Source organism: Tetrao urogallus, assembly GCF_951394365.1.
Source record: "Tetrao urogallus genome assembly, chromosome: 5".
Taxonomy (NCBI): Eukaryota; Metazoa; Chordata; class Aves; order Galliformes; family Phasianidae; genus Tetrao; species Tetrao urogallus.
In genome coordinates this window covers 20340466-20355099 of record NC_136818.1, presented here as the reverse complement: position 1 = coordinate 20355099, position 14634 = coordinate 20340466, and the positions used below count along the sequence as shown (strand labels likewise).

Below are 14634 nucleotides of genomic sequence, written 5' to 3'. Positions count from 1 at the left end.
AAAAAAAAAAAAAAACCCAACAGATTTCTTCCTTAACTTACCTGGTTTATCCCATTTTGCTACAACAAAGATATACTAACAGCCAGGTATTGCAAAAGATGAGATAAAAATGAGATATTAGAAAATCAGATTTGAAAAAAAAAAAAAAAAAGAAAAGAAATACAGAGAGACATGAAAATTGCACATTTATTTTTATCACAGTTGCATAATAATTACAAAGTTTGCTTTATCTTTGTTACCTCAGAGAATTATTTTTGTCATGTTTTCTAATGATGTCCATAATATTATCCCCTGTTACAAGGCTATTTTCTAATTGTTTAAGTCTCTGCTGTTCCCTTCTCTTTTGGTCATGTAGATATGGGGAATTAAGCAGCTGTGGGGGAAGAATAGTGCCTGTCGGTTTAACCCTCTTCACAACATCCCAGAAGAGTTTCTTGCTGTTGTTATTGATAAAAGTAATCGCAGTTCCATTGTGACCCAGCCTCCCTGCTCTTCCAACCTGAAAAAGCAACATCTCAGTTTAAGCTATTAAAGCTCAGTTTAATATCAAGTACAATTTCCTCATATCTCCTTATTTTCTGTTATAAAACACAGTTAGGTATTCAGGAACTTATGTAAATGACAATATCTTCATCTCATCTTCTACACACAAAAATTCAATACACATCCTAGATTTGAGATACACTGATCAGAAGCTTTAATTTACATGCATGAAAAATTACTATTTGCTTATGGGACATAGCAGAAATCCAACATTAACACTGAGATTTCATAGAACTACAGAATCCTAGTTTTTCAAATGCTATATCAACACCACATACATGTGCCTTGTTTTCTGTACAATATGTGCAAGTTTCATCATAATAAAAGCCCTGTACTTGCAATGTTCTCGAGACAAAATTATTTCTCTGTGTCACCCAAAGTGCTCAAGAATTAGAAAAGAATCTAAAAAGATTCTCTAATTACAAAAAAAATACTATTTTAGCACCAGTACAGTTCTGTTTATTTATTGACTACTTGCTGAAGTACAAAAATCATCAAAAAATAAAGCAGTGTACTGCAGTTAGTAACATGAAGTAATTGAGGTTAGAAGGACTTCTGAAAGTCACCCAGTCCAAACTCCCATCCCAAACAAGGCTAACCAAATTTAGATCAGTTGCTCAGGACCCTGTCCTGCTGACTTGTGAATGTTCCCGAAGACAGAGGTTCCACAACCACTCTGAGCAACTTGTTTCACTGCCTTAACTCACTCTCCATGAAAATGACCTTCCCCTTTTATCTGGTCAGAATTTCCCTTGCAGCAAGTTGTGACCATTGTTTCTTAGCCTTTCACAGCAGATCTCCAAGAACAGTTTGGCTCTATCTGCTCTGTAACCATCCATTATCACAGCAATTAATTCTACTCTAAGCCTTCTCTTCTCCAGCCCAAACAAGTCCATCTCCCTTAATCTCTTCATCTAAGACACAGTATTTCCATAAGTGGATGTCATATTTCAGTATACTTTCAAATTAATACTTCAACAAATGATAGAATATTTTGGTTTTTTTACCTGATGTACATATTCATCCATACTTGAAGGCATATCAAAATTTACGACCAGTTTGACATTGACAAGGTCAAGTCCTCGTCCAAGGACTCCAGTACTTACTATCACTTCATACTTCTCTTGAAGTAATCCCTGACAGGGGAGGAAAAAAATTATTTTTTTATTTATCTGCTTTTCAAACATGAAATCTTCTGTTGGCCAATGTGATTATTCTATTACAGAAGACAGAATGATCCCTCGTATTCTTGATTTAAATAGGAGTATTACTTCAAAGAGCAAAAGAGAGACCAGAACCCACATTTTAATTATAAAAGCATCAATTAAGGTGAAATGCATATTTACATTCCTGTTTCAAAGCAAATAAGCTAGGAAATAGTGTTCAGTATTTATCTGCATTTGAAATAACCTCATCTGTAATTTTACCTGGTCCCACACCTCTCTCCTCTTTTCCCCCACAAATACTTCATATTTAACCACAGAAAAACAGTAAACTGTGATCTAATTAAGCCATTAAACAAAAAGCCACTTTCTATCTATCAAGAATCTAAAAACATCAGGAGGCACAGACCTGTAATATGGCTGTCCTTTCCACCTGAGATTTTTCAGAATGCATGGATGTACACTGTAATCCTGTAATCTTATGAACTGCGTCACTCAGCAGATCTGCTCCTAGCTTGCAGTCCACAAATACCAACACTGGAGGCTTGAAAAGTTTCTTATCCTGTAAAATGGAAATAAGAAGGTACCAAAGGTTGTTGCTCATCATCAAGAACTCTGATTTGATCTTCGCTGCTCAATGTCTCTAGCAGTAATATCTCTTCCAGATGAGTAAACATTCTTAAATTCCAGACAAGAAGCCACAAGACAGCAGCCATCAGCACAATTTCATACATCATAAACATATAAGATTTGTAAGTTCAGAACCCAAGTTTATCTCAATAACATGCACATTTTATAAGTAGGGAGCTTTCTTGACAAAAAAGTTACATTACACTTCTGAATTTCTTTACGTTCTGATGTTCAGTTAAAAATTCTTATTTATTTCTTGCATAACCCAGGTCAAGACTCCCCCCTTCCATCCCTTCTGTATTCCTAAAGTACACATAAGTAATTGAGGCCTGCAATATTCATATACAGAAAATTCAAGAAAGAACTAAATTAGCATTCTTTGTTTTCTAATGACCTTTAAAATGACAAACAACTCCTAGGCCATAAAGCAGCTATGACAGTTTTAACAAGTCCTGTTCTTCCACCACACACAGATAATCAATACAAATCTTTAAGGTGCCATTCTGCAGATCACCAAAAACCCCAAAATGATGATTTTAAACTTAGTTCTAAGAACAGGAACGTAGTCTGCTGCTGCAGAAGGATGTGTGAGTGGCAGGGGTGGAGTAAGTCCTAAAATTGCCAATGAAGTTCTCGCGCTGCAGCACTGTTGAGCGTGTAACTGCACTATTTCAACATCACCCTCTTCTTCACTATGTACAGATCAGAATCAAAGATGAGAACCTGACAGAGCATTGTGAAAACAGACAAACTTTTAAAAATGTCCTATGAGAACAACATTGCACTTACATTTAGTATTTCAAACAGTTTCTTCTTTTTAGATGGTTCTTCCACCCACAAAATAATCTGGCGCACATTGGAACATGGTAGATTCTTTTCTCCAATTGTTATTCTTACAAAATCATGCAGAAGCTGATTTGCTAAGTGTTCAATACCCACTGGGATTGTGGCTGACACCAGTATAGTTTGATGATCATGAGAGATGTCTTCCAAAATATCCAACACTTGCTGCTGGAAACCCATTTTTAACATAGTATCCACCTAAGTAAAAAATATTGTATCTGTATCAGATTTCTCAATAAACAGAATAAACAGCATAAACATGAACTTGAAAAGAAAGATGACCCATGATGCATATGATTGGTGTGTAATAATCCCAATGCAGTAGAAACTTCAGTTAGAAGAAAAGCTATATAGGAAAATTAAAAATAACTGGCTCAAAGTAGCATTGTCCCAGCTGTCAGATATGGAAGTCTTTTACAGTCGATAGAATATGCATTGTTCAAACATCTCAAATTGTTAGAGGTGAAATTTTCTCATAACAAATATATTTCATCTTTACAGTGAACATTCTGTGTGTATGATCATCTGATAATGCACCCACAACGACTCTCTACAAGGATCTCTGTACATACAATATAGCCTTGAGAATTAACAAACTTACTTCATCCACTACTATGATTTTTATGCCATGCAGTTGTACAGAATTTTGCCTTACAATCTCTAGAAGTCTTCCAGGTGTTGCTATTACAACCTGACAAAAGACAAAAAGAAAAATCTGTTAAAGGAGAGAAAAAAAACTGGAAAAAACTATGAAGTTACAGCACTGAGGTGAGAATGATGATAATTACTGAAGCTACTTATGTTCAAATAAACCTCTAAGTTTTTCTAGGTAACTTAATTATGAAGTCTCAAAAGGAAATGGGTTTCTTAGTTCTCTAATGGAAACATCTAAATACCAGCTGTGTAATCTAATCTGCATTAAAAAAAAAAAAAAGAACTATTTTTGACCTTACCTACAACTCTGTCTACAAAAATGGCATGTTTCACTAATTGAAAATAGCAATGTTATGTGTGATCCTTTCCAAAACAACAACTATCTTTACTACATTCAATCAGAAGTAAAATGTAAAGAATTATTACTTTATACTATTATAAAATTTTCAAAGGCTAACAGTTATTTCAGTAGCTTACACATACTCAGGAAAAACTCTGCATCTGTGCATATACAGCTATATCAACAGTCACATTTTTCTTTTCTGCAAGTGTTGTGAAAACACAACTCTCCAGAGCACCTTTGCACACTGCCGTCCTTACCTTGACACTTTGCTTGAGACGATGAAGCTGTGGTGGCAATGGTAAACCTCCTACCAGGAGAACTGTTCTCATGTTTGGTAAACCAGCCATGAGTTCTTTAGCTTGTCTTTCTATCTGAATTGCTAACTCTCTTGTTGGTGCCAAAATAAGGGCTGACGGAGTTTCTGTCTACAGAGAAAGGGGAGGTAAGAAATCTGTTGAACACAGAACTGCTTCATTGTTCCAAGCAGTGCTTTGTTTTGTTATTTTTGTGTTTTAGTTATTGCAACTGAAATTACAAAAGAATTCAAATTCCACATGAACTCAAAACACAGGATGCTAGCTAAATCCAGAGAGATTACAAACATTTTAGAAGTCTTGATATCACAGGAACTCAATATTTCTCCTTATCATTTTAAACACCATTGGGACTAAGCAAATCAATAAGTATTAGACAGAGAGGACAAATACCGATAGGACACCCACACAGCAAAAACATCTCACAGAAAACTTCAAAACAAAATCAATAACCCCTCTCACCCACTTATAATCAGCCAGACAGAGACTAAATACAAAATTGCTACTGTCTTCAAACATCTTTTTGTTCCCTATTTAAGGATCTTCAAATTATCACCTCCTCCTGCAAATCTAGAAAACACAAAATTACAGTACAGCAATTCCTCTCAGATAACAGTTTCTCAAGCACAATTAATACATAGTAATGAAGTAAAAAGAATATAAAGTACAACAGGAAAATGAGGAAAAAAAAAAAAAGGTAGAATTACGGTCTAGCTCCAAGATGCACTATTTCACTAATATTAATCACACATCACTGAGTACATCCTTCATCAAATAAACACAGTTCTCACACATACTGATACCTATACTGCAATTTCACATAATAGTTATTTTGGATAGTATCTGTTTCTTTCTGTTCTTTAACTGGAATATTTACAAATGACCAACACCAGGAAATGGTTCCTTTCCCACTGTATCTTCAGGGGAATTACATAGTCCAGAAGGACATGGTTAAGTTGAACACTTGCCAAAATGAAAACAGCTGAAAACTTATCACCACAATTAGAAGTATCTAAGCCAGGAAATGTCAAACATTATCTTATAACCACATTTCCCTTATGTTCTTAATGTATCATTTCTCTGTTACATTAAAATGAAAATTATTTTAAACAAAATACTTTTTACATATAAGTTAACTAGTAAAGTATCCTTAAGATAGAAAACAAGAGTTTATGTAATGAAATAATATTCATTGAGACTCTGATTCTGTACATGTTACTATACACATACAACTGCCTTGCGGACTTTGAGAATAACCAGACAGAAGAGACACCAGAGTGTAATAGCACTGCTCCTCTATAACCAACCCCCCGTGATACAGTATTTGGAAGATAAAGAGTTACTTAAATAATCTTTAGACTATTAAGTTGAAATACATATACACATATCTATCTCTCTATAGGAAAGACATATAAACGGTGTAAAATATCACGTGGAATCAGATCTGAAATTTTCAAATTTCAAAATCTTCTTGATTATAGCCACTAAAGCAATATAGAGCTGATGCACAAGGCATAGAATACTATTTGCCATTATTTCTCACCATACATTCACATCCTCCTGAAGCAAAGATTTTCTTAACTGCTTTCTCCCCACTGACACTGCAAGAAGCTGCTTGTATAGCAACAAGATTTGCAGAATCGTACAACCTGAAACTCCTGTAGTTGTTTGATGGTCAGCCAACCATATCCCAACTGAAATTACCCCAATGTCAAAAATCTTTCAACCACCTGATGCAACAAGATCTAGCAACTACTACTTGCAAAACATGTGAAATCATTTTCTAAGTCATGTAGGAAGTTTACCGCAGAACTTCGCTACCTTTCTTAATAAAAAACGTATATTGTATAATACTAATGGAGATGATTTAGCATTCAAAGTGCAAAATAATCAACAGGCCTCCCCCACAAAGAACTAATGTTCAATCAAATAAATAAATGACTTAAAATAAAGAAGACTGCAATTGCATTCTCAATTACACTGAAAATCTTGATGACAAAGTTGCCTATCACTTCCTCAAAATAAACACGATTTCATTACCTTGTTCAAAACCTTCATAATAACAGGGAGTAGGAAGGCTGCTGTTTTTCCTGAGCCTGTGTCTGCACTAGCCAAAATATCCCTCCCTAACAGTCCAACAGGGATCATTTGCATTTGGATGGGAGTTGGGACTTCATAGCCAGAATTCTTTAAATTACTGTTTAAAGTTTCAGGAAAACCACAGTGTTCAAACTCTATAATAGGTCTTGGAACTTGCTGGCCCTGGATTGCGATACCTAACTGCAGTTTAAGGTTCTCAACCTGCTCATCTTGCAAACCTAAAATAAAGGAGTGATCTTTATAGAAGTAAGGTGTATTAAGGAGGTGAGTTTCTTCTTGAGATCCTCCTTGTGCGAGGTGATCAGATTTTAGCTTTTCCTCCTTTTCTTGAATTTGTAGAAGGTGTTTGGCTTTACATTCCAAGCTACAAACATCTTCATCTGTTTTATCACATATATACTCTCCGTAGCGACCACAGACAACACACACAGGCTCTCCAGGTTCTGCCCAACGCTGAGATTTGCTGAAGGACTTTATGGGTTCTTCTGAAGAGCTATCTTCAGTGGTACTTTGCTCGTCTTTTCCTAAAGATGGGTCAGGAACACCAAGATCAGAAGGAATAGCGATGGGCTCTGCACATTGCACAACTTCATCCGAATCACGTTTTGAAGTGGAAGTTTCTGTTCTAGCTGATTTATCATCTTGGAACTCTAAGGAAGACCCTCCAGAAGACAATTTATTTTTCTTGGCCGTACAGCTTCTGTCCTCATCAGCACTCCTCTTGACTTTAACAGACCTTGGTAAAAACATGCTTCTGTACAGCAGAAAAGAAACAGCCATTAGAGAACAGTACAGAGCCGAGGAAATTTCCAACCCGGAAACCCACCCCTAATAAAGACACGGAAGCTGCCCCTTTCAAAAATCACCTCGGTTAGCAATGCCGCCGCAGGCCAGCGGCGCTCGGACCGCCCGGCTCGCCTCCGCCGCCGCCCCCCCTCGGGCCCGAGAGGCCCCAGCTCACTGCTCCGCTTTCAAAATGGCGGCACGGGACGGGTTGAGGGGAAGGGAGACGGGGAGCTTCGGGCGTGCGGCGGTGCGCGGCGAGAGAAAGGGGGACGGCTGGGTTCCTGCTCGCCTGGAGGAGCCGAGCCCGAGGCCCGGAAAGGGATGGCCGCGTGGGAGCTGGGGCCGCCTCGCCTCCCACTTCATTCCGGAGGGCCGAGCCGTGCGGTGGCGTCCCAGCGGCGCTTTACGCCCCGAGCACACAGCAAGGACTGGCACACGCGAGACAACGTGCTATTACTGCACCTAATGGAGGCGTGGGGCATGCTAGCTACATTCCTAACTCGCGCATTTACCCACGTCCAGCACATGCAAGGGCAGCAATCCGGGAAATTACTTCTATGCCAGTAAGCAAAAGGCACGCCGTGGATCCTAAACCATTCACACTGCTTTAATATCGCCGTGGAGAAGACCAGAACGTGTCACATTTCGCAAAAGGGCAGAATTAGCTTTCAGACGCCGCCTCAAGCCGTGTCCCGCCACGCGGTACGGCGTGACGCCGCTGCCGGGAAGCTGCCCCGCGGCACAGATGTGTGCGGCAGAGCAGGCCGAGTATCCCGCAGCCGCTCCCTGCCTTCCCGAGGCCGCGCGTCACCGGTAGGAGGCGAGCTGCAGCCACGGCCGGCGGCACCGGCGCCCTGCGGGACCCCGTTCGCTGTGTGCCCCGCTCCTGGTCTTCAGCACAAGCCACACCACCGGAGTACTCCCTGTCTAAAAGTGCTCCCTAAGACCACAAATAAGGCGGTGCGTGGGAAAGATGCTTGCTGAAAGCGCCAAGGCTGCTGCGGTCTGAAGGCACTGCCCGTCCTCCGGAACAGATTGTCCCTTCCTCCTCCAATTCTGAGCCCATTAGTAATGGCTTGTAATTAACACTTCCTTGTTAGGCACTGACACTTTTTTTTTAAATCATCACTTCGCAGATGCAGAAACTTAGTTGGATTTTATAATATCACTGAATGCAGCAGTGCACACAAACACACATGCACAAAAGAATTACTGCATACTAACATTCACCTCGACAAGTAATTTCAGCTATTAAATTTATACCCACTTCTGTTAGACTAATGAAGGTATTAGCAATAAAATAATATTGAAGTTAATTCCACTCAAATTATTAATACTCGAGTTTTGCTAATTATAATTGGTAATATGATCATTAATAGTCATTATTAATATGAAAGTATTATTGTTGATATTGAAGTCCTCCACTTCTTGATCTATTTTAAGTGATACAAGAAACGTGTTCCCATGCTGATCCATGGCATCAAACCCACCAAAAACAAGTGTAGCACTTTAGATTCTTGCCTGCAGTTTACCAGCAGCTACTTTGCCCCACAGTTTATCCCCTCTCACAGCCATCCTTCAGAAGCATGAACCAACTTTTCACTTCACTCATGAACAGTAAATAATTCAGTGACACAAGACTGGATTAAACCAGAAGACCAAAATCCCTGTTCAGAAGAAACAAGTGTTAGGCACGCTACATCCGTGATGGTATCAGAAGCATTCCGAAGAGCAGTGTGACAGCAGTGACGCAGCTCAGCCCTCTGCAGTGATACCTGCCTGAGCGAGCCCTGTTAGCTACACTGCACTACAACACAGCCTGCAGGCACCTCACAGTCTGGCTTCTTGGGTTCCACAGAGGGTTGCATTAACAAATACATCCCAAAGGGTAAGAGTCCAAAACGCTTCAGTATAGTGTGCTTTAAGTTTCCTTCGTAGGCAAAATATCCTCATGCCAAGTCTGAATTTTCCACGTGGGGTGAGCCCCCAGTGTAGGCTGGCTGTGTACCCACAGTGGACTCAAATTCGAGTAGAAATGAAACCAACACATCGCTCCCTCCAGTGGCAAGTGTCAGTACTGACACGTCCGAGAATTCAAGCGTGCCTCCAAATGACAGATCAGAGATTGGGATTTTCTTCATGCTACAGGATGCACATCGAGTTACTCCATATGAAGCATTATTATGAAATAAGGAATTCCACGGCCTTAACTGTGGTTGTTAATGTCATAATTCATAAAGAGCAATATATTTATTATGATGTTACTTACAATAATTGGCTGAAATAATAATAAAAAAAGAGTAAAAGAACACTTCACCATATCTATATGTGGAGTTAGCAAAATATCTGCTAGTTGGGAAGGGAGGGAGGATGTCTGTCCATTCAGGTGACACAAATCAAAGCACATTTACTTGGAGATGGGCCCCATACCTGCTCCACCTGATGCTACAAAAAAGTTAAATAGCTTCCTGTTTCTTTCAAATTTCAGGATTTGGAAGGCACTTTGCAGATTTGTAGGTGAGGCAGTAATCAGCAGCTCTAAGCTGAAGCTCACTTGAGGAACAGTTCTTCAAACAAACCGCTCAGTCAATGACAGTGAGTGACTCCACTGGTTTCTGAATCACAGCCTTAAAGGAACCACACAGGAAAAATCCAGATAATCTAAAAAACAAATAATGTGGCTAATCCTTAACTAGTCAATTCTGCTAACATTCATATCAATTGTCTTGATTTCATACAGACATTGAACACGCTGTTTTTATTCTGAGACCAGGCAGTAAACAGGCAACTCCTAAGGTTGTTGCAAATAATCAACAAAAGAAGGCTTGGACAACTGAATTATTTGGGCTTCCCGAGCATTTTTTCTTTGGAGAGCCACATTCCAAGAAGATATTGGTTGATGTTTCTCTCTGCAGAAATATGTGGTAAAATTTGAATTAATAAAAACCTAAGTAAACCTAAATGCTTAAAGAGTATTACTGAGTTGTGGGTTTGTTTGTTGTTTTTAGTTTATAAAAAACACAAATAAATCCAATCTTGAGCTCTGGCATTAAGTGCCAAATCCCTACAGGTGCAGAATGTCTTCATCTTTCCGTGCCATGTCAGAAAATAAAAAGGGATATCACCCATTTCTGGTATTTGCATTTGCTGTTTTTTTTCTGTGATCAATTATTTTTCCTCTACTAATGTCCAAGATCAAAATATTAGAATACAGTTCTTTAATTATTTTATAGTTATGGTACTACATGCCCAAAACGTCATTTTTCCATGATGCCACTGCTTCATTAATACAGATCCACAGAAGTATTCCACAAAAGCCAAAATACTCACCTTTTACATTATTCTATTGCTCTTTCTGTAAGGATCTCAAATCATTACATTTGAAAGCTGCTTATTACTTTGCTATTTAGACTCACATAACAATGAATAAGGCTGGTTTATTGCTGCATGAGATGGGCACCCATTCCAAAAAACAAGATTAAACTCCCACTGAAATTAAGTCTGCATTCTTCCCCTTACAGGATCCCACACAAATGGATGTGTGAAGAAGAGAATGCACAAGAGACAAGAGGAATTAAAAGTTCCAGCTTACCAGATGACAGTGTTTGCTACTACTCCTGGCTTTAGAAGCCACTGGAAGCTGCTGCAAAATAGAGGAGCCTTCCAAAACTTGCTGCTATTGGCTGAGTTGGTGGCTACACAGCTCCACAAGTCAAGTCCAAAAACTTCCTTTATATCAGCCCTCCCTGCTGCTCTGAGTGGCTCCTAATGCTAAGTTTCAGCATACAGAATTCTAAATTCCTGAAACGTCATTCTGTCCACAAAGTATTCAATACACTCTTAATAATTCACCTAAAAAAATAAAACTCGTGGATAATTTTTTCCACTGACTCACTCCAAAGCTCTGACATTCATTTTGCAGTCCTGTGACTTATTTGGTATTAATTTTCCTAGCAGAGATCTTTGTCATATGCTAAAAAAGAATGTGACTGATATGCAAAATAGAGGATAAAAAAATTGTTATGTAGTTTACCAAAATGAAGTGACACCTTCAGCTAACATCTTTTCCACAAGCACTGTAAGGCAATGTAGATACCTCATTACTGAGTGGAACATTTATCCACAAAGTTCTAATAGAAAAATGTATCAGAGTTCAAAAGGCAATACTTTTTAAAAAAAAAAAAAAAAACCCTTTCATTTATGTCCAAAATGCATACAGAAAATCTACTTTTCCTCCTCTAGAAGTACTTCTTCCCTGTTTGCTTTCCTTAGGTAGAGACAAGAACGAGATGACTGTTCACTTTTGCTACACCTAACACTCCTTCCCCCCCCCCCCCCCATATTTTTTTTTTTTCATAAACTCCAAAACTTACCTTGGAAAGCTAAATGTGAGACTAAAGTCTCCTGCCAGTTCTTCCCCAATAAAGAATGTACCACCATTTGTTACAGCCCAGAGTTCTGTTTGGTTTTTTTTCCCCCTCCATCACCTGGGAGGCCATGGTTTTCATTAGCTGTAGCAAACAGCATAGTGGTGAAGAAGTGATCTGTATCTGGTCGTAGCACAATTACATTTCTGACCTATTAGTCAGAACAAACAATAAACACTGTTTATTAGTCAAAATGAAATGCTTATGCTGGCTGCATCAGCATGGACAACAGCTAACTCAACTAGAAACTATCAATAGAAATCTACTGCACTGAAATTTGAAATGAAACAATTGTGCACTGGACAGACAGTATTACATGGTGCTGCTAATCCTAGAAATTAGATACTATACTATTTAACCATAACTTCAAGTACAGTTTTGGCCCTTTGACTCTTTATAAGAGAGCTACTTGATTTTTCTGTACATGTTTCAGTAGGATAAAAATGATACAATCCAGTCATTACAAAACTGGTACACTGCTCAGATTTTATGGAGTTAAAAATCACTTATGTAAATCTGTGAAAATAACCTTGAAATTCTAGTACTTGCTTTTTTTTTCCCTGCCTTCATGACTTACTATTAATCTGATAATATATTTTAATTAACTTCATCCTTGCACTTGAATATTTACTCATGACAAAAATGAGCTGCCTTCCCAGGCAAATGCTACTGGAAGATAAACATGCAACAGTCATCCTACAGAGATACAAAAGCACAGATTTAAGAATGACAGAATAACAGGACTAAATAGCAAGCCTTCAAGTTACACCTTCCTCCTAGCATAAAGTGCCAAGTACAGGAGAAAATGAAAAGCTTTAGTCTATACTCCAATCCATGAATACCAAAGCTCTGTGGATCAGGGCTGTTGGACTGGGTAAACAAGGAGATGACCAAGACTCTGTAAATCCCAAAATAACCTTGCCCTAGGCCTTAACAGTCCACCTCCGAATTCTTACCATTTCAAAGCTTGGCTCTAATTACAGGTTTCTCCAGTTGCTTTTATTTACATTCTTCTAAGAAACTCAGCTCAGACAAAACAACTGCGCCCCAAGTTCAATTCCAGCCAAATCAGTACTTCTGGTACAGCAGATTAGTTAAGAATATCCCCTCAAAACCAAACGTAAGCAGTAGAAGTAACTCATCTGAAAACAGCTGCCAATCCATGACCTCCACGTTCATAAAAACTCCCACCCACTTAAAAGTGGAAGACACTCAGAACATGGCTTGACTCCTCCGATCAGTCAGAGGATGGCAATGTAGCCAATACTGTGTATTGCACTAATTTATTGCACAAGTGTAGTTATCGCAGAGCTCTACGAGAAGATTATTAAATATGAATAGATAAACCAGAAATACTTTTCTCTTATGCGATATACCTAAACTCAGTATGTGCAATTATTTTTTATTGCATAAAGGATAACGTTCTTTAAGGCTACCCAGAACAGCAAGTTCAGCTGTGATCAAGCTGAGGTACTGAAAACTGAGTAAGTGTAAATACCTATTGGTATATACAGCAACTATAGACTACAGATAACCCAAAGAGATGAGAACATATCACTAAATGTTCAAGAAAATATAAATCCTTTAAGCCTCTCTTAAGCTTTTTCTTCTATGAACCATTTGCAGTATTTATCCACTAGCAGTTACAAGCACTAAGCAGACAACACCACCTCCCATGCCTCATGGCACCAAATTTCCTGTTATTTAGTTGTGAGTTCCATGATCACAGACCTCTAAAGATGAAACAACAGATTTATCCTTCTGAAATTCAGCAGGTTTCCTAAATGTTGTTTACTATGGGAACACACAGTCAATGCATTAGCTCAGCTTGATAAAGCACAATAGCTATTAAAAAAGAAAGCAAGCTTAACAAATGCAGCCTATCTCTCACTACCACACTTGAATGACTGGTTCCCTATGCTTTCTGTTAGAAAGATTCAAAGAAAATGCCAGTAACCTTACAGCTGGTGACTCTAATACCAGAGGGTAGCAAAACAGAAATAATGAATGCCTCCTTATTAAGCAGTTTTGTTTGTGCTGTTCCAAGAAAGATGTGCCAAGAACTTGCCATGCAAACCTTATTTTTTCTGTGATTTGTAACTTGGCTGTAAAAAATTCCAGCATAATAATGTCTAGTTCAGAAGAATTCAGATTTTGGGTTTTAAAATATACTTCTAAATTTCAGAATAAATTCAATCTACACTAAATAAGAAACAACGTAGCATTTCATGTATTTTTTAGTTGTTACCCTGAAAAAAAATTGTCATCAGCCATTTGCATGCTAGATCATCATACATTTTCTAACCTTTTTGGGTATTAAATTCTAATCTTTTGGATGTTAAGTCCAAAGAACTCTGATATAAATGGCAAATTTTGTGCTGTATGCTCAAGTCTCCACTGACATGTATTTCCCTTCTAGGAAAAGCTGTATGAAATCCATACGAAGAACTTGGGGATTCTAGCTGCTAAACAACCCAGTGGATTAAATCTGTGCTAATTCTTAAGACAAAGCAGCTGACTTGGCTGTAAGGATAGGTTGGGAAAAAACTGGCAAAATCACATCAGTCTTATAAAACACAAACTTAGAAAGTCCACATGAAAATGGTCTGGTTTGGTTTTGTTTAAACCAAATGATTAACAATTTCGAGCCATGCAAGTGTCCACTTCCAGTTTTCCAACTTCCTTTTTTTTGTAGCACAGGATCCATTAGAACAAGGTCATTCTGTAGAGTTTCTTGCCAAAACAATATTGTTTCATGTTGTAACTAGTAAGATGCACACAAATTAGACTGTTACATGTAGCATCATGTAACAATGCAGACAGAAGCTCCA

General features: G+C 38.4%; 1 protein-coding gene across 1 annotated transcript; it reads right to left on the bottom strand.

The window, feature by feature from the left end:
- Nucleotides 1-235: 235 nt before the first annotated feature.
- Nucleotides 236-7340, bottom strand: DDX59 (DEAD-box helicase 59; the record flags this gene model as incomplete). Its single annotated transcript, XM_079535391.1, has 7 exons — nt 236-499; nt 1551-1679; nt 2116-2268; nt 3126-3377; nt 3781-3870; nt 4434-4601; nt 6531-7340. The coding sequence occupies 7 exons, from the start codon at nt 7338-7340 to the stop codon at nt 236-238; spliced, it is 1866 nt and encodes a 621-aa protein (XP_079391517.1).
- Nucleotides 7341-14634: the final 7294 nt, after the last annotated feature.